This window comes from Lampetra planeri, chromosome 3 (genome assembly GCF_965212315.1).
Source record: "Lampetra planeri chromosome 3, kcLamPlan1.2.h2, whole genome shotgun sequence".
NCBI lineage: Eukaryota > Metazoa > Chordata > Hyperoartia > Petromyzontiformes > Petromyzontidae > Lampetra > Lampetra planeri.
Genome location: NC_136109.1, coordinates 9153051 through 9173941, shown reverse-complemented (window position 1 = coordinate 9173941; position 20891 = coordinate 9153051). Strand labels below are relative to the sequence as shown.

General features: G+C 47.0%; 1 protein-coding gene across 1 annotated transcript in view; it reads left to right on the top strand.

Moving 5' to 3' along the window:
- LOC144734558 (uncharacterized) overlaps positions 1 to 20076 on the top strand; it is a 35234-nt gene extending 15158 nt beyond the window's left edge. Inside the window, exons 5-10 of the mRNA XM_078616808.1 lie at positions 1266 to 2337; positions 3187 to 3239; positions 11403 to 12002; positions 12188 to 12274; positions 13662 to 13745; positions 16323 to 20076. Coding sequence (XP_078472934.1) covers positions 1266 to 2337; positions 3187 to 3239; positions 11403 to 12002; positions 12188 to 12274; positions 13662 to 13745; positions 16323 to 17137 — 2711 coding nt within the window. The 3' untranslated portion in view covers positions 17138 to 20076. The remainder of the gene's footprint in view (positions 1 to 1265; positions 2338 to 3186; positions 3240 to 11402; positions 12003 to 12187; positions 12275 to 13661; positions 13746 to 16322) is intronic.
- The last annotated feature ends 815 nt before the right edge of the window (positions 20077 to 20891 follow it).

Here is a 20891-nt window from a genome sequence, read left to right as displayed (position 1 = left end):
TTACCTGTAAATACTCAGGGAGTTGTCTCAAAATTTTCAGGCCTGACAACATTTTGAGTCTCTTCCCCTCCATTTTAATTTGTCCTCGAATGAATTTGCCTGGGGCGTTTCAGGCAGCCTGCCACGTGATGTTGTCTCTTGCTTGTCATGTGCAGGGCATGCTAACGATGCGAATGTTACGTCTGTGCATTTTTATAATCATTGGCACGTGTTTGCTATTCTGCGAACGTGCAATTAACGTGTGTGGAGTGGTGCTGAAAATATACAATTTTTTATATAATTGATTACCACAGCATATTTCAACTTTGTACGTATATGTATGTTGAACTTGTTTTGCACTGTACATAGCCAACCGTGGCAATCAGAGGGGACGGACAACAAAACTGAACGCAAAAACGCAGTTCTAAACATTTATGTAACAATTAAAACGTGACATATATTAAAACAATACATAAAAAACATCGTATAAAAAAACACATTCTAAGGAGCACAAACAATGATTAAAAACCGAACAGGTTATAAAAACGTGCTTTTTAATAGATGAATAATTTATTAAAAATTTACCAATAACAAAACGAAAGCATCCCAAGCCTTAAAACGTGATCTAATAATCATCTCCATATGCATAAAAGGCAAAGTTGTGATTATGCGTGTCTGTTCAAAATGTTTAGCATACTTCCCGACATGGGTGTGTGTGTGTGTGGTGGGGGGCCAGCGATTGCGTAGCTATTCGCGCGCCGCGCTACGAACCCGGCGACCCGAGTTCGATTCCCGCTCACGGCCACCACCTGTGACGATTATTCGACCTGGTCCTGGGCCTCCTCTAGGTCGACTCAGCCTCAAACGAGTAACTGGTGTTGGTGTGTGTGAACATCGCCACTGGGGAGACAAAGGCGGCCAGGCGTGGTTAATCCAAGTCCCGGGCGAAGCCGGCTAGTCAAGCTAGTAATGATATAATTTTCATCGCAACATGGTGACCAGAATCTTTCCAGTACAGTATAAGGTACTGCAGAAGGATTGCAGTGCAGTATGTATGTTGAACTTCTTTCGCGCCTTACGTAGCTAACTGCGGTAATCGGAGGTTGCGGGAGGGGAAAAGACACCAAACTAAACACAAACAGCAGTTCCAAAGACGCGACTTTTCAATTCAGATATGGCTCACGGATTCACATCATGGCAGTGGCTTTGCCTCTGTGCGTGTGCACGTGCGCATCACGCGCGATAACACCGATGCAATTCCTAACACGAGTTTCCGCCTCCCATAGGCAAACACATCGGTGACCAATCCGACTTCGTCATTCAGAAAGTAACCTCGCTGCAGGCCGCAGGGGCCGATTTCAGCATAGACTCTTCACCGCGTCTGCTGCAGCCCCCGGCCGAAGCAAAGTACGGCGGTGGCGGCGGTGGTGGCGGTGGCGGTACAAGATCAAAAGCTGTCATCGCCGCCGCCGCCGAACACGCAAACCAGCTGTTCGGTGACGGTAGCTTCCGCTGGCCGGGAGGCCCGAACCATAACAAGATTGTGCCCGCCGGCGACGGGGATCGCCCGGCAACGGAGCGCGTTCCGCCCGAGTCAAACCGGCGCGACTGCTACGCCGGTCGGCCCGGAGTCCCGCCCGCCGGCCAGGCCCCCGGGCACCCCTCCGACGGCCCCCACCGGTGCGAGGTCTGCGGCCGGTGCTTCGCTCAGCGCCGCACCCTCCAAAGCCACCGGCTGGCGCACACGGCCGGCGCCAAGCAGCCGGACCGGCGCGGCGCTTGCGGCCGCGCCCTCCCCCAGGGCCGCGGCACGAACCTCGACGAGTGCGCCGCGACCGCCGCCGCCGCCGCCGCGGCGAGGCCGCACCGATGCCCGGTGTGCGGCCGCGCTTTCGCCCTCGCCGGCGAGCTCAAGTCGCACGCGCGCACGCACACGGGCGAGAAGCCGTACCCGTGCGGCGTGTGCGGGCGCGCCTTCTCGTGGCTGTCGAGCCTCAAGATCCACCGGAGCTCGCACACGCGCGAGCGGCCCTTCCGCTGCGCCGCTTGCGGACAGAGCTTCCCGCACCGCTGCGGGCTCAAGCGTCACGAGCGCACGCACACGGGCGACAAGCCGCACGGCTGCGACGAGTGCGGGCGGACCTTCGTGCTGCCGAGCGAGCTCAGGAACCACCGGCGCACGCACACGGGAGAGAGGCCGTTCAGCTGCGGCGTGTGCGGACGCGCGTTTACGTGGAGCAAGAGCCTCAAGATGCACGAGCGGACGCACGCGCGGGAAGCCGGCGCCGCCGAGGGAACGCCGGGCCCGTCCGGCCTGAGCTTGCCCACGGGCGCGGGAGATCTGGGGGATCGCGTTCCGTGAGCTTCGTACGCGTATAGAAAGTTTGCATGTTGAGCGGCTTCTAGCGTTGGTACCGCGCGCGGCGTGAGGACGCGTTCCCGGCCTAAGTAGCTTCACCTTTCACGCTACCAGACACTTATTCTTAGGTTTTTTCGGTAAAGTCACGTAGGTAAAAAAAATTTAATAAAAATAAAAATCACGACGTTTCGGAGGCAACACAAGCTTCCGTCTTCAGGTGGAACCGTCACAGCCACGACAGCTGTATCAAGTAAATGAGAGATCACAAGAAATACCACTCCGTATATATAATGCTTGGAGAGGGGAAGGGCCAAGTACGGTACACTTTTTGTTAATATGGTAAGGTGAGGCTTAAGACTAAGAAGACCAGACACTTGTTGACTTACCGTTCACATCGTACACGGAGACAATTTACGTTGAAAATAATGTGTTTTATACTGTGCGGTATTCAAATTAAAAAAACGATTGTCAAATATCTTCGCGCTCACCGTTGCAGTCTTGGGTGCAGTCGTAAGGCTGCATTGCCGATTGCCCAAGACGAATTAACAAAAAAAACATTCTGACCATCGCAATGCGCAATTCTCAAGAATCCGTATCATATAATTGTATTTTTATTTGTATACTGTCGATGGATAATTGTATTATTTATAAATGTCAGTGTATTTAGTTATTGTTTTACTTCGTTTGTATTCACATTAAGATAATGTTGGTAAATACAAAGTTATGCTGAGACTTTGCGCACGTCGAATATTCGCGTATCGAGGTATTGCTGTTGCTTTTATTATTTTCCTTGGACCCATTTGGGATCGTGTTTCTACAGCCTCGTGTTTGTGCAGTTGTTGATGCAGAGAGCCCTACAGAGAGCCCTACAGCGTGGCTAGCCTCACGCATTTTGCCACGGGCAAGCGTGGCATCATACTATGGTACGAAGCATAACTTTCCGCTACGACGATGCGAATCATTTCTTTGACGGCTGCCAGAATGTTCCAGATGTTATTTTGAAAACTCCGCCATTATTGCCTGGGACTTTATGGGGCAGTGTTTTATTCCTTTTGCGATGGACTACGGGACACTTTGAAAGATGTATTGCCCCTGACAACATTCTGTTCTAATGCTTTAAAAGTACGAGCAGTCTTCGACTTACGAACGTTTCCAAGGCCCGTTCGTAAGTCGGAACACAATAATGTTACCGTATTTAAATGTGCGTACTTATGAAATGTGTTCCATTTCAACAAAAAAAAGAGAAGTTTTTATAAACGCGTAAATAAAAAGAAATGGTGTACATTTGCAAGCAATGCTGTAATAAGTACTGTATAGTGAACAAAACACGAAATAAAGTAACATGAATAGAAAACTAAAATCAGTTTTGTTTTCATCTGTCCTGTGTAATGAGTCCTCACAAACGCACTCACAACAAAGACAAAGATCCCCCGTATAGCCTGTAACGGACTGTAGGGGCAAGTGGTGTTAGCGAGCACCTCGGAAGGCCGGCACGGCACACGAGGGGGTGGGTGGCCAGCACCACGCCCGGCCGCCTTTGTCTCCCCAGTGATGATGTTCACTACACACAGCACCAGGTATCGTATGTTCACGCATATAGCCCGCATACGCATATAAACTGCAGATGCATATACTCTGCAAAAATAGCGTTTTGTGTTAAACAAATTTCAAATAGCCCGCGCCTCCATATACCCCGCATGCATTCATATATTTAACATCGTTACCGCAGCTTAATTCCATCGTATTAATACGAAGTTTACATTTGTAATACATCACGCTAGATTTGAAGCTTTCGTGACTGCAAGGATTCATTTCTTCACCTGAGGACGGCTGCTTGCGTTGTGGCCGAAACGTCGTGAGAATTATTTTATTATGTTTTATTTTTATTATTTTATTACTTCCCTTCTACGCGACTTTACCGAAAGAACCAAGAAGATGAATCCCTGCAGTCACGAAAGCTTGAAATCGAAATTTAGGATTCATACTCTTAGGTTTTTTCGGTAAAGTCACGTAGGTAAAAAATAAAATTAAAAGTTAATAAAAGTAATAATGGGAATAAAATAAAATAATAAAATTCACGACGTTTCGGAGGCAACACAAGTCTCCGTCATCAGGTGGGACCGTCACAGCTAAAATTACTGCAACACAGAAATATTAAAACACAAAAGTTTAACTTGCGCAGTAAAGTAATTGTATTTTTTTAATTTGCTATACAGCCAGATAACACGACAAATCGCTAACCTTAAAACACCCAGTCGTTCCTAAAAGTCGAAGGCGGTATAGTACTATAGCAATAGAGCAAGTGCAGAATAGCTTGAAAGCGTTTAGCGCCGGGAGTTGGGGGGGGGAGCTTTTTTTATGTAGCTACTTTTGTGCTACTGGGATCATCCGGCACTGATTATTTTATATTCTTTAGAGTTTAGAAGATAGGGGCCGTCCATAAATGACGTCACGCACCTAGGGGGGGGAGGGGGGGGGAGAAACGTGACGTCACATCAAAATGCGCAACTTTAAATAAACATAGACAACACGTTCTACTTAATTAAATAGACTTTTTAATAAATGTTTTCTTCCTACAACATCAGTGCAGCGCCACATTAAATACGCACTACAATGACAATAGCTTAAAGCGATTTGAAGCATGTTTTATATTTGGGGGGGGGGGCAGAGCTTTGTGACGTCATATTTGAGGGGGGGGGGGACTGACTTTTGTGACGCCGTGTGACGTCATTTATGGACGGCCCCTTTAGTGTTGGTAAAACAATTCTATATTTATTTAAAGTTGCGCATTTTGATGTGACGTCACATTTCTCAACCCCCCCCTCCCTTATTCTTTGGTTCTTTTCGGTTAAGTCACGTCTAAAAATAAAATAATAAATTAAAATAACATATTACGACGTTTCGATTGCAACACAAGCAATCATCATCAGGTATAAAAGAAATAGCAACAAAAAATCTAACTAGAAAACTATAGACAGACATACAAGCAGACAGACATCACAACGGCACACAGAGAGAGGACACACATCGGCACAAAGAGAGGGGTTGTCTCTATGACGGTCCCTTAAATATAGAGAGGGGGGGCGAGAACGGAGAGAGGGAGGGGGTAAGAGAGAATTAGCATATCAATGAGTGTACGCCAACGTACTGCTGCTGCTGCAAGTAAGATGACAATGTGGAACGCGCACGCAAAATTGAAAACTAGGAGACAGGCACACGAAAATTAAATAACCCAGCAAAATATCGAAATGTGATGTAATACAACACAGAGAGTCGGTTAACACACAATTAACGCATAGCCTGGTTGATTACGTGTTTCCTCGTCACACATCGTCACAAATGTCTGACCACCCCGCCCCCCAGGTGCGTGACGTCATTTATGGACGGGCCCCCATAGGATCGGAGGGAAAATGATCGCAATGTAATTTTGTGGTGGGGAGGGAGGGGGTGGGGTGGGGGGGGAGAGGGAGGGGGGGAGTGGGAGGGAGGGGGAGAGTGAGAGGGAGGGGGAGATTGAGGGAGGGGAGAGGGGGGGAGGGGAGAGGGAGGGGAGAGGGAGGGGGAGAGGGAGGGGGAGAGGGGGGGGAGGGGGAGAGGGGGGGAGGGAGAGGGGGAGGGAGAGCGGGGGGGAGGGAGAGGGGGAAAGGGCGGGGGGGTGGGAGAGGGGGGAGGGAGAGCGGGGGAGGGATAGGAAGGGGGAGGGGGCGGAAGGGGGAGGGGGCGGAAGGGGGAGGGGGCGGAAGGGGGAGGGGGCGGAAGGGGGAGGGGGCGGAAGGGGGGAGAGGGGGCAGGGGGCGAAGGGGGGCGGGGCCGAGAGGCAAATTCGCCGCGGTCCCTTAGAGAGAGCGGCCGCTGCGTTGATCCACACGGAGGAGCGGTGGCGGTGGTGGCGGCGGCGGCGTCTCTCTCCGCGTTCGTTCAAACGTCTCCCGTTTCTCTCTTTTATATCGCTTCGTGTTACCTTTTTAACGTGAATTTTAACAAGACGACAACGACAAACAAGCAAGCAAGCAAATCCCGCGTGAGTCCTGTTATTGTTGTTGTTTGACCCCTCTCTGTTCGCGCGCGCGCGGCCGCCGTGACGGTACAGTGCGACCCATTGCAGCAGCAACAACAACAACGACGATGAGTTTAAGGGCGTTAAAGTCGAAATTAACACGATTCGAGATAACCTTCCTAAGGTAAACGACGATTGTGTTTGTTTAATTTTTAGTTTTTATGACATAAAAAATGGGAATTACATCAATAGGCGGGTGGCGGTGATTACTGTACGGAAGTGTAACGTTGGCGGAGGATTTCTAAAAAAAACTAAAATTCCGAACTAAACGGAGCTGGCGATGTTCGATTTAAAGATTTCGTGACCGCGTGGATTCATATTCGTGGTTATTTCGGTAAAATCGCGTAGAAGCGAAAAAATATAAATAATAAAACAATAAAATTATCACGACGTTTCGTTTGCCAACGCCAGCAATTGTCATCAGGTGGTGTGAAAACCACAGCGAGAGAAATTGTTTGCAATCGATAAGTCGTGGGAGAATGACATTGTTGATGTTTTTTTAATTAAATCCTTTATATTAATATTATTATTTGGTTCTTTCGGTTAAGTCACGTCTAAAGATAAAATAATAAATTAAATAATAGAATACGACGTTTCGATTGCAACACAAGCAATCATCATCAGGTATAATGAAATAGCGACATAAAATCTAACCAGAAAACTATAGACAGACATATTAGCAGACAGATATTATACCAAGATACATAGCGGGAGCAACACAGGTTGTTACAGAGAGCCCGTTATGCATGGCAGCCTATGGTAAACAAGCACAGTGGGCAGGGCTACGTCAGTGCACGGGCAGGTGCCCTCTACGACGTCCGCGCTTCGGACGTTACGATCCCCCGGGGCCCCACCCCTCAGGGAGGGGGGTGTATAAAAGGGGAATGTATCGGGGGGCTCGGGAGTGATGTTTAGCTAAAGAAGAGGAGGCGGAAGACGTCTGAGATAGAGCCCTGGACTCCCCCTGGTACGCCGTCCTTATCAGGACCGCGCAGGCTCGAGCCAGTGGCGTGGTACCAGAGCCAGAGCCAGTGCTGGTCTGGACTCTGGGTACTGGGCCCGACTGACCAGTGTCGGGCCAAGATAGCCTCCCCTAGCCCATTAGTGGAGGACTCAGAGGCAGGCTAAGGTTAGCCTAGAGGTGTGTCCTCAGATAGACGGGTGAGGGGGCCGATACCCCCTCAATTGTGTATGTCACAAAGTTGGTGTTCAAATAAACAAGTGTGCCTCCAACTCCGGTGTCAACGAGTCGTAAGCGTTACTACACAGGTAACAGAGAGGGGTGATCGTCTCTGTGGGGTGGCCTTAAATAGACATAGGGGGGGGGCGGAGGCAGTCACGAAAGTTCTAAAATTAAGATTGATCCTTTATATTAAGTTCACTTGATTGCTTGCTTAGGACCGTGCAAATCTTTCGGTCGTTTTTTTAACCCACTTCCCGTGATCCAATCGAGCTGACATTTTGCACACAGACTCGTTGTGCGTGACAATTAATGTTCGTGAAAAAGAATTTCCAAAATTTTACACTTTTTAGGACAAAAAAATGATATTTAAATACCAATTGCTTAATGCTGCCATGCAATCATCTGACCCATAGGTGGCAGCCATCTCAAGCCAGAGGACGAGAGGACTCTAGCCGCCACGCATATAAAGTTTTTATAGTGAAAAACTTTGTTTTTACGGGTTATACTTGTTTCAAACACGGATCTTTTGGTGGACAGGCGGCCCGGGGGGAGGTCACAGAGGCGATACCTTCAGACGCAACTCTTGGGATATTGTGGGTGGTTGGGTTGGTGTTGCTCACCCCACAACCACCACCATCATCTTGCGGTTGTTTGACTGCTTTGGTATTCCCATAACTCGATCATCATCACCATTGGAACCTCATTTGCCAGTAAAAAATATGATAATTGTTTTTTTACCCTTCTATCTGGCAACAAAACTGACACCTTTTTTTACAAGGAGTCATGTTTGCATAGACCACAATACCTGCAGTCATAATGCAAACAAAAAACACAACTCTGATGGTGCATTGCCTTTGAGTTGTGCGCCTTTTGGCGTCATCTGGTCCAACCCATGTGAGACTAGGCTCTAAGGAAAGCTGTCTCGGGTGTGGACCAATCAACTTCAAGGACAGTGCACATACATTATCAGAGTTGTGTTTTTTGTTCGCATTACGGCTGCAGGTATTGTGGTCTATGCAAACATGACTCCTTGTAAAAAAAAAGGTGTCAGTTTTGTTGCCAGATAGAAGGGTAAAAAAACAATTATCGATCATCGTTCTCCAATTCTCTCTCTCTACTTTCACGCAGAGTTCCAGATGCGACTGGCCGTCTGGAACGTTCTCTCTCTACCTCCACGCAGAGTTCCAGACGTGACTGGTCGTCTGGAACGTTCTCTCTTTACTTCCACGCAGAGTTCCAGACGCGACTGACGTCTGGAACGTTCTCTCTCTACCTCCACGCAGAGTTCCAGACGCGACCGACGTCTGGAACGTTCTTTCTCTACCTCCACGCAGGGTTCCAGATGGGACTGGCCGTCTGGAACTTTCTCTAGTTCCTTGCAGAGTTCCAGATGGGACTGGCGGTCTGGAACTCTTTCTCTTTATATTCTATGGGTCTTTCGGTAAAGCCACGTAGATATAAACATAATAAAAATATCACGACGTTTCGATCGCAACACAAGCAATCGTCTTCCACGCAGAGTTCCAGATGGGACTGATTTGTAACTCTGTCTTACTACTACTACCACCACGCCAGAGGTTGGCGACTGAAAGACACAAAGTTGCGGTGACAAGATTCTTTAAGAGTTGACTTTGAAGATGGCACATTAGCTGTCTAACAGCTGTGGGAGTCTGTCAGAAAGAACGGATTGCTTATTTGTAAAAACATGTAAATTGAGGGTGGCTAGGAGATGTTAACTGCCTCGCCTGGTAATACAGGTCGTGGGTTCGACGCGTGGATTTTTCTACAGGTCCACCGGTTTTTCCCTCCACATTTAGAATCAGCATTATGCGTTAAGGATATTTGGCTGCTATGAATGTCCACGTGACGACAAGCCACTCAGTTGAGCTTTCATTTGTGATGGCCAGTTCGCTTATGAAAAAATTAACCCGTAAAAACAACGTTTTTCACTATAAATCCTTTATATGCGTGGCGGCTAGAGTCCTCTCGTCTTCTGGCTTGAGATGGCTGCCACCTATGGGTCAGATGATTGACTGCCACCATTAAGCAATTGGTAATTACATGTAATTATTTTTTCCCTAAACAGTGTAACATTTTGGAAAAAAAATTTCACGAACATTAATTGTCACGCACAACGAGTCTGTGTGGAAAATGTCAGCTCGATTGGATCACGGGAAGTGGTTTAAAAAACGACCGAAAGATTTGCACGGTCGTAAGCAAGCAAGCGAACTTAATATAAAGGATTTAAAAAGAGCTCAATGCTGTTGTGGAGTGACTCATGCAGCCAGCTATGGCTGCAGGGTTTTGGTGGTACATGTTGTTTGTCGTTTATTGTGAAAATTCCGTCACAGTTCCTATGATCACTGTTACATTGCTTTATTTTGGTGATTTCGAAAAGTTTACTGGTTTGGCCATGTTTGTTTGTTGTAGTACGGAGTAAGACTGATGGCCTTAATCTAAGTTGTCTTGTGGTTGTTGTTGTTGCTTGACTTGCATCCCACTGGGATTTTTGCACACAGCGTTGGTGTACGGTGTTTTTTCTGCAATATTTTGCTGTCTTTTTTTGGATTTTCTGTTTGCACTTAGTCACATATTCACTTTAAGAGGTTTTCTTGTTCATGTTTTTGTTTTTTGTTTGTTGCGGTTGCACCCGATTCAAGGGCCGAATAGCCCTGTGAGCCATACCTAATAAGTGAACTTGAACCTGATAAAAGAAAAAGTCTTAGGGTTTTTTTACAATGTAAATAAATGCGGCAAAAGTTCTGTGATCCGGCATCCGTCTGGAATGGAGGGGTTCAGGTTAATTAAAGATGCCGGTTAGTTTAGAGAGTTATAATTACGCTTCACCAAATTTTCCAAGCAGTACAGTTTTTCAAAGAACAAAAAACTAAGCCTACACTTTTAACTGCGATACACGAACTAATATTACCCTTTTACAGAGGCACTCACCGTTCAGTTGCAGAGCATTCTTAGTTGATTGTAGAAAATCAGTGGGGGCTCCGTTCAGAGTACAGAACACAGTAGTACGGCGCCGTACGTACAGACTTCCGCTAGCTCCACCGCTCGGCAGCGTCCTGAAGTTTCCCTAAACAACGACGACAACAATGGATCTACGGCAGGCGCACAGCAAGATGCCGGATGGCTTGTCAGAATTTCTTTCGGATCCGTGCAGGAAACATTTGTATTTCCGTCCATGACGAGATGCCCGTTAATCGAGCATTCCGGATGGTCAAGTGCCGGATAACAGACCTGTTGCTGAAACCACTGTTGGTATGGTTTTTGTTCGGGGGGTAAATCTTTTCCATGGCGTTGACTAGTTGGCACATATAGTAATAGGTTTTTACCCTTTCAACAAAAACCTATTACTATATTTTGCCACTGGTAAAGGAGGTGTCTCATAGTGTAAATGCTTACCCCGAGCTCTCAATACTCTGATAGTGCGCTGTTTTTGAGTTGTACGCCTTTTGGCGTCATCTGGTCCAACACCAATGGAGACTAGGCTCTAAGAAAAGCTGTCTCGGGTGTGGACCAATCAACTTCAAGGACAGTGCATATCATTATCATTATCAGAATTGTTTATTTTTGTTTGCATTTTGACTGCTTGTGTTGTGCTTATTGCAAACATGATGCCTTGTATAAAGGTGTCAGTTTTTGTACCAGTTGAAAGGGTAAAAACCTATTACTATATTTTGCCACTGGTAAAGGAGGTCTCATAGTGTAGTTGGCACATCTTGCAAAGTTGATAAAAATGCACGATCAATTGACGTATTGTTCCGTTCCTGTTCACAGTTTTACTCCGCACAACCCTTAATTTCCACCCAAAGTCATCGCCTTTAACGAGACGAGCACCACCAGCATGGCGTGCGCGGTGGCCGCCCCGGTGCTGCCGGAGCCGATGGACGACTTCCCGGCGTGGCTGGAGGCGCAGGGCGTGAACGAGGAGGTGGCCCGGGCCATGGACTCGGAGCTGGGCATCCGGGACTACGGGGTTCTGCGCGCCTGCGTCGGGGACGGCCTCGTGCGTGCCGAGCTGCTGGCCGCGGCGCGCGACCGCCTGCCCTTCGGCTTCTACGCCGTGCTGCGGCAGGTGGTGAAGGCCCTGCGGGGCGACGGGCACCACGATGACGACGATGACGCTGCCGCCTGCTCCCCGGGCGACGTGACGCTGGGAGGGCTGGTGGACGCGCTGCTCGCTCTGTTCAGCGGCTTGAGCCGGGAGCTGCTGCTGTGCGTGGGGAGGCTGGGCGAGTGGGACGGACTGACCCATTCCACAGGTTTATCAGCCACGGGCGCTGACAGTCCTGAAGATGTGGGGCTGGGAGCCATGGATGAGCAAGAAACCAGTGACGGGGATTTCACTTTAGCCGCAAGAGCGGTCGCTCCCTTGGATGCAGCAGATGATTTTGTTGCCTGTGCAGCGGAAGGTAAGGTGCCACGGTGTTCACGTAGTGCTTTCGATTTTGAATTTCTCCTCTCCGGTGAGATGTTAGGCCTGCGATTGTGTTTGATCCCGTTTATATTTAATCTGTGCGAATCGTTGCCACGAACGGCCCATGCTAGACCAAACTGCCACGAGTCGATACCAAACGCAGCGGTTTTTGTTTTCCAGGTGAGGCTGAGGCTGGCCAGTTGTTATCCGGTGAGCGCTTAAACCACAATAAGACGTTGACTGTCATCAAAGTTGAGACCAGCGAAGGTAAGGTTTTGGCCAAGAACACATTCCTGCTGCGGAGGGAGCTGGTAGGAACGTTGGGTTGCTCGGTCAATGGCCAGGGTCAACGGCGGCGTGTATTCCGCAAATATGCCCGACTGTGAGGGCGGGCACAAGCCGGCGTGAGTAGGTTAAACGTTGAGTTTTATAAGGGCACCACGGGGTGAACAGCCCCTCCCCACCCAGCCCCACCCCTCCCACCCCCCACCCAGCCCCACCCAGCCCCTCCCCACAGAGAGACACACACACAGGACACAGAGAGACACACACAGAGACACACAGAAAGAGAGACACACAGGAGACAGAGAGAGACACACAGGAGACACAGAGAGAGACATACACAGAGACAGAGAGAGACACACAGAGACACACTCTGTGTGTGTCGATGTGTCTCTCCTCTCTGTCTCTGTGTGTCTCTCTCTCCGAGCTTGCATTTACATCCAGTTCTCACCTGATGACGGTTGCTTGTGTTGCAATCGAAACGTCGTGTTCTATTATTTTCTTTCGACGTGACTTTACCGAAAGAACCAAAGAGTTGTATTTCGTTTTTAAGAGTAACTGTGAAAAGAGAGGAGCCCAAGGGAACGGTGTTCCATTGTTAGGGCACATTCATTCAGAACGGTTGTAGCGGGTTATCATCCTGCACTCCCAAGTGTTGACGGGCACAACCTTTAATTTCCTGCAACCGATTAGCATCGAGTCTTAAGCGGTAGGCAGGTGCACGTGGCCTGGTGGCAGAATGCTCTATCGTACAGGTGCAAAGGTTATAATGAGTGCGTGTTCCGGTCCGAGTTATTTATTTTAATAAGTGGTTTTTTACCCTTCTATCTGGCAACAAAACTGACACCTTTTTACAAGGAGTCATGTTTGCATAGACCACAATACCTGCAGTCATAATGCAAACAAAAAACATAACTCTGTATGCACTGTCCTTGAAGTTGATTGGTCCATACCCGAGACAGCTTTCCTTAGAGCCTAGTCTCACATGCGTTGGACCAGATGACGCCAAAAGGCGCACAACTCAAAGACAATGCACCATCAGAGTATGAGAGCTCGGGGTAAGCATTTACACCATTGGAACCTCATTTGCCAGTAACAAATATGATAATTGGTTTTTTACCCTTCTATCTGGCAACAAAACAAAAAAAGGTGTCAGTTTTGTTGCCAGATAGAAGGGTAAAAAACCAATTATCATATTTTTTTACTGGCAAATGAGGTTCCAATGGTGTAAATTATTTATTTTACTTTGTAATTTCTTATTTTTTGGGGGGGGGAGCCTTTTTTCAGCTTTACCCCTTTGTAGTTCGGACGTTCCTGCATTCTCGCGCACGATCCTGAATCGTTGTCCGTTGCCGTTTGATTTATCCCGCAGAGGAGAAGTGGAACCCAGTTGCAGACTTCGAAGGTTTGGACCCCGGGCAGATGTTGCAAAGAGTGAAAACGGAAACCCGCGGAGGTAACGCAACATATTAAAATCCATATTCTTAGGTTTTTTCAGTAAAGTCACGTAGGTAAAAAAATTAAATGAATAAAAGTAAAATAACAAAAAAAAATCACGACGTTTCGGAGGCAACACAAGCTTCCGTCTTCAGGTGGAAGCTTGTGTTGCCTCCGAAACGTCGTGATTTTTATTTAGCTTTTATTAATTTTAATTTTTTACCTACGTGACTTTACCGAAAAAACCTAAGAATATGAATCCTTGCAGTCACGAAAGCTTCAAATCTAGAAATATAAAAACCCGATTGCAGCAAAATCCCCTCTCATCTGCGGCTCCTGCTGTCAGCGGTGCTCAATTGATCTTGCGACGATTAATTTTACTGAAATGTTTTCACGTATCGCATGGCAAGTTCGCCACATTATTACGCATAAAGAGTCGATGTCTTTTGCCTCCCGTAAGAGAGACCATGCGTGCGAAACACTTGGCACGGTGCCATGGGAACCTCATTTGCCAGTAAAAATATGATAATTGGTTTTTTACCCTTCTATCTGGCAACAAAACTGACACCTTTTTTACAAGGAGTCGTGTTTGCATAGACCACAATACCTGCATAATACATAATACAAACAAAAGACACACCCAATCAACTTCAAGGACAGTGCACATTATCAGAGTTATGTCTTTTGTTTGTATTATGACTGCAGGTATTGCGGTCTATGCAAACATGACTCCTTGTAAAAAGGTGTCAGTTTTGTTGCCAGATAGAAGGTTAAAAAAACAATTATCATATTTTTACTGGCAAATGAGATTCCCATAAAGTCACGTAGAAGGGAAGTAATAAAATAATAAAAATAAAACATAATAAAATGAAATAATTCTCACGACGTTTCGGCTACAACGCAAACAGCCGTCTTCAGGTGAAGAATGAGACACTACCAAGCTAGGAGCTTATATATGAACTGGGTTGGAGGTGGAAGAGCGCCTTAACAAAAAGAATGTGCATATGAAGAGGAATTTAGCATATTTATGGAAAATGCGTAGGAGGTGGGGGGGGGGTTTCAAAGTCATATTATGCCCATGCATTATGCAGGATCAGCAGCACCAAGGGAGGGTGCAGGGAGTAGCATTAACAAAGGAAAGGAATGTTAATGATATGTAGCTGCAATTACTAAACAACCACGTAGAAAACTAAAGTATAAACTACATAAAAAACTAAAGTATAAACTGCATAGCACCATCAGTATACTTACTATACTCTACAATAAGCTGAGTTAATAACAGCAAGTAAAACATTACAATTCTACGTCGTAAAAATTATATAATATGCTTCCATCTAAACTTTATTCTCTTACATCACACGAGCATATACCGTACTATATACTGCCATAGATAAACCCAACATTAAATTATATACTGTATTACTATAAACCACCCTATACCTTATACATTTCAACATAACACTATGTATTATTCTACCCACCCTAATGTGTATCGAAATGGTTTATTACGTCCTTCCAATGATTGCTAAGCCAGAATCCATCTTCTCGGTTAAAATTGTCTCTGTGTTTGTATATGTGGATCGCCTCATGAACGAATCTCTCATGATAGCCAGATGGCTTGCAGAGAACCTCTGTCTTGGATAAGTCAATGTCATGTGAGCCCACTGAGTTGTAACAGTGATCTGCCACGGCTGAGGTGTTTGTCCTACCGTGTTTCAGGTCAGCTTTATGTTCACGGATGCGGTCCGAGACATGTCGTTTGGTTTCCCCAATGTAACTGCTACCACAGAGGCAACTTAGTTTGTAGACACCAGGGTACTGTATGTCTGGAACCACATCTTTTACAGACGGTACCAGATCACGGATTTTATGTACTGTGTTGAATCGGACCTCCTACGCATTTTCCATGAATATGCTAAATTCCTCTTCATATGCACATTCTTTTTGTTAAGGCGCTCTTCCACCTCCAACCCAGCTTATATATAAGCTCCTAGCTTGGTAGTGTCTCATTCTTCACCTGAAGACGGCTGCTTGCGTTGTAGCCGAAACGTCGTGAGAATTATTTCATTTTATTATGTTTTATTTTTATTATTTTATTACTTCCCTTCTACGTGACTTTACCGAAAGAACCAAGAAGATGAATCCCTGCAGTCACGAAAGCTTTAAATCGGAGGTTCCCATAGTGTAGATGCTTGCCCCGAGCTCTCATACTCTGATGGTGCATTGTCTTTGAGTTGTGCGCCTTTTGGCGTCATCTGGTCCAACCCATGTGAGACTAGGCTCTAAGGAAAACTGTCTCGGGTGTGGACCAATCAACTTCAAGGACAGTGCACATTATCAGAGTTATGTCTTTTGTATTATGACTGCAGGTATTGCGGTCTATGCAAACATGACTCCTTGTAAAAAGGTGTCAGTTTTGTTGCCAGATAGAAGGGTAAAAAACAATTATCACTTGGCACGGTGCTTCGAGCAGAAACCCAACCGCAAGACGGGATTAGGCAGCCATCGTGTGCGGCCAGACGCCACGGCAAATTGCGTCGAGGCAAAACCCCCCCGTTGACCCTTTGCTTTCGTCGTCTTTTCCTCTCCACCACAGGCACGAAGAGCTCGCACGAGCGCTGGCGGCCCGTCGCCGCGGACGCCGGCTCTCTGCGGGACGCCCAAGCGGCGGACGTGCCCCCCCCCGTGGGCAGTTTACCCGCGCCGCGTCGGCGGCCGACGTTGGGCAGAACGCGCGTCGGCAACGCCGTGGCCACCACGAGTGGCGGCGCGTTCAAGACCGAGCAGCAGCAGCAGCTCGCGATGGGATACGCCCGGGACGAGAAGGCCGCGGACATAGACGTGCCTCTCCCGCAGGAGGAGCAGCAGCAGCAGCAGCATCACGACGACTTTGCCTTCGCCGTCGACGGTCTATCGCCGGCGTTCGAGCCGATTCGCCGGCGTTCGCTGAAGGCGGCCGCGGGCAAGAAGCTGTTCGGCTGCCGGGTTTGCGGCCACTTCTTCTCGATGAGGTGCAGCCTGGTCCGCCACCAGCGCTTGCACACGGGCGAGAAGCCCTACTCGTGCAGCGTGTGCAACCACCTGTTCTCCTCGAGCTCGCACCTCAAGTCGCACGAGCGTACGCACACGGGGGAGAGGCCGTACCGCTGCGAGGTTTGCAAGCAGAACTTCTCGCAGCTGAGCACGCTGAGGCGCCACGAGCTGACGCACACGGGGGAGAGGCCTTACCGCTGCGGCGAGTGCGAGCAGACCTTCACGCGCAAGAACGTCCTGAGGAAGCACGAGCGTACGCACGATAGCAAGAGGCCCTTTCACTGCGGCGGGTGCGGGCAGAGCTTCGGCAAAGCGTCGTCTTTGAAGTTCCACCAGCGTACGCAAGTGGCGTGCTCCGGAGTCGGTGATTTAAACTAGTTTTTTTTTTTTTACCAAGTAAGGCCCTGCTGTGATGATGAAGAAAGATGGCTTATTGAACCTCCTGCATAGCAAGCGAGGGAGATATCACCAGATTAGAAGCTTTCGTGACTGCAAGAATTCATATTCTTAGGTTTTTCCAGTAAATTTCGATTTAAAGCTTTCGTGAATGCAGGGATTCATCTTCTTGGTTCTTTCGGTAAAGTCACGTAGAAGAGAAGTAATAAAATAATACAAATAAAACATAATAAAATAATTTTTTTATTATGTTTTATTTTTATTATATTTTTATTATTTTATTACTTCCCTTCTACGTGACTTTACCGAAAGAACCAAGAAGATTTTTCGGTAAAGTCACTTAGGTAAAAAATTTAAATTAATAAAAGTAAAATAGAAATAAAATAATAAATCACGACGTTTCGGAGGCAACACAAGCTTCCGTCTTCAGGTGGAACCGTCACAGCACGATAGCTGTATCAAGTGAGTATTTTACTTTTATTAATTTTAATTTTTTACCTACGTGACTTTACCGAAAAAACCTAAGAATATGAGATATCACCACTCTTGCTTGCCACCCACATACGAAAGACGCTTTGCATTTTAATTCATCCGTAATATAGGGGTTTTTTCAGTTCTGTTTATGTGAAAAATCTTACTAAATTGGCCGTATCGGTTGGTGGCGGGTTTAACGACACGTTTATATTTACGCGCTCTAACCCCAAAAAAAGAAACTTTTTTTTATGGATATTGGTCGCGAAAGCTTTTAAGTGTTAAAAATTATGTTATTACTCGTAAATTGAATTACACTGGTCAACACAATTTTTCTGGCATAAGGTATTCTAACGGTTTTAAGGTAATTTTGAGGTGCTGATTCCAAATTTGGCATCAGTTTTTGTCTATCACATCAGGTTTTTGAGATATCAAATATTGCATTTTCAATAAAAACTGCAGAAGAAAAATATTAAATAAATGTGGATATCTACATACAATAATATTATAAACACACTATCCTAAAAAGTACAGCACCATATTTTAACACTAAAGCAGTCACTGACTCGCAACAACTTGCAATCATAAGTGACCGAGTTAATTTCGGGTAAAATCAATGAAAGTGGGGTATGCCGATAGCATAAAAATGAGATGTGATAGAGCAAATCTGAGATCAGATTTGGAATCGGCTGCAAAAGTCCAGGCCAGAATTTTTTTTTTGTTGACCAGTGTTATCAATGTGCTTTGTGAGAATCGTTTAATTGGTGAACCACGTTGCTGGCTTAGTGGCTTCGTTGTTGTGCTCCGAGTAGTGTAGAGAGACACAAGCACTCGTGAACAGCGTGGCTTCTCAATAATCGCGCAAGAGTTACAGGTACAGTGCAAGCAAGCCAGCTTCTCTTAAAGGTGTTCATCGTTTGAGGCCCCATCTGCCTGTGACAAGTTGATTCGTGAACAGAAGAGAGTAAACTGTGCAGACATCTCTTGATAAGTTTTTCAAGAGAGTCGAGGAAACACGAGCACCAAAGGGAACTAGCAACTGCAGAACATGGAAGAACCAGTGTCATCTACATCTGCAGAACGTGAAAAGTCAGTGGCATCTACATCTGCAGAACGTGAAGAACCAGTGGCATCTACATCTGCAGAACGTGAAGAACCATTGGCATCTACATCTGAAACTGATATTGGCTTTCGGTCGTCAAGCGAAGATCTATTTTTAGAATATAACGCTAGTGCTAAGTCAGCCGGTCAGTCGGGGGATCTTTGTCTTTAGCCTGGGCCTCCCCTAGGTCGACTCGGCCTCAAACGAGTAAGTGGTGTGGTGTCAACATCGCCACTGGGGAGACAAAGGCGGCCGGCCGTGGTGAATCCAAGTCCCGGGCAGAGCCGGGTGGTAAAGCTAGTACAGTACTGTATTTCATAAATATTTTGTTCGGTAACTTTGGTTATATACCTTTCTGTTTCGGTCTCGGTCGAAAGTGTAGTTAAAGTTTCGGTTTCGGCTGAAAGTCAATTTTTAACTTTCCGTTTATTTTTGGTTTCAGCCCAAGCCACAAATTGAGTTTCGGTCGGCCTCCATTTCAGACTGTCGTTTCATGATGCACCGGAGTTGAGCAAGTGTCCATGGTAATGGGACGTTACCGAATAAACATCTCTGTTGAAGACATCCCGAATGGACAGTCCCTCCTCCCTTCGTGCTACATTACCCCCCCCAAGCGACCCGCAGTGTTGAGTGAATCATGCCGACTTGTAAATGGTGGCGGTTGACCTGCTAACCCCGTTTGACATTCCCTACGCACAAATATTCACGTTTGCCTGCTGGCGACTCGCACATACAATTGCGCACTCTAGGAGCTTCCGTTGTTATGGGTTGGGCAAGTGCGGGGGGTGCGTTTCAACCGTGGTGGCGGGACAGCCCCGTCGGGACCATGTCATTCTCCACTCGAGTCACGACGCCCCGGTGTGCGTTAGCGTCGGAGAAGACCGTCTAATTCCCTGGCCGCAGGAAACCGTGAAGATTATCCCTATACGAGGGCTTCCGGGTTAAAACCTGTCAGCCAGGGGATCTCTTCTAGCGCTCTATGTGTGGGGCACCCGCCGATCGGCTCCGTGGCGGTGGCATCACACAAGCACAGGCCGTGTCCTGCAATTGGTTATTTGGTATCGTGGCCAAGGGCTTGGTACGTTTGTGGACGGCTGTAAGAACGGTCCGAACGGGTCCGGTGATTCAACGTTGAGCCTCACGTGCACACAAGAGTTCTACCAATTTCGGCCAGGCGCATTCTCGGCGGCGCGTTTGAGCCACCCGAGTTCCGATTTGGTCAAGCGCCAGGTGACAGGAGCAGCATGGGTGCGCGTGTGGTGTTTGTGGCGTGAGGGTTTGAAATTGCTTGTGGGCTTTGTCTGGTAGGATGGGGGATGGCTTAAATTAAATTTGTGATTTGTTTACATTTCTTGTATTTTGCACTCAGATGTATTTTTTGCTGTCTGTTGTAACGTTCTTACCAGCTTTATAGCTCATCGATTCTTACCAGTAAAAATATTTAGATTCTTTCGATTTAAAGCTTTCGTGACTGCAGGGATTCATATTCTTGGATCTTTCGGTAAAGTCACGTAGAAGGGAAATAAAATAAAACATAATAAAATTCTCATGACGTTTCGGCCACAACACAAGCAGCTGCCAAGCTTGGCGGTGTTCATGAGGACGCCGTCTTTCCGACAGCTCTGTTCTTCACCTGAGGACGGCTGCTTGTGTTGTGGCCGAAACGTCGTGGGAATTTAAGTTTATTATTTTATTATTTCCCTTCTACGTGACTTTACCGAAAGATCCAAGAATATTCAGATTCTGTCCGGCAATTTTTAGTGGTCAAGTTGATGACAAGTGTACATCCTTGGGAGGACATTAAAAAAAGTGTCGCCATCACCGTAATCACACCGCATGCGCCTGGCCCCTTTCAAGGCCCCCACGAATTCTTATGGAACGTGGTGCAGCTCGGATACAAACCACAGCCCCCACACGTACTTCGGTGTTTTTAATCATCCCGCACTCATCTTCTTGGTTCTTTCGGTAAAGTCACGTAGAATGGAAATAATAAAATCATAAAAATAAAACAATAAAATAATTCTCAAGACGTTTCGGCTACAACGCAAGCAGCCGTCCTCAGGTGGAGAACAGGTCTGTCGAGAAGACAGACCTGCGTTGTGGCCGAAACGTCGTGAGAATTGTATTTGTTTTATTTTTATTATTTCCCTTCTACGTGACTTT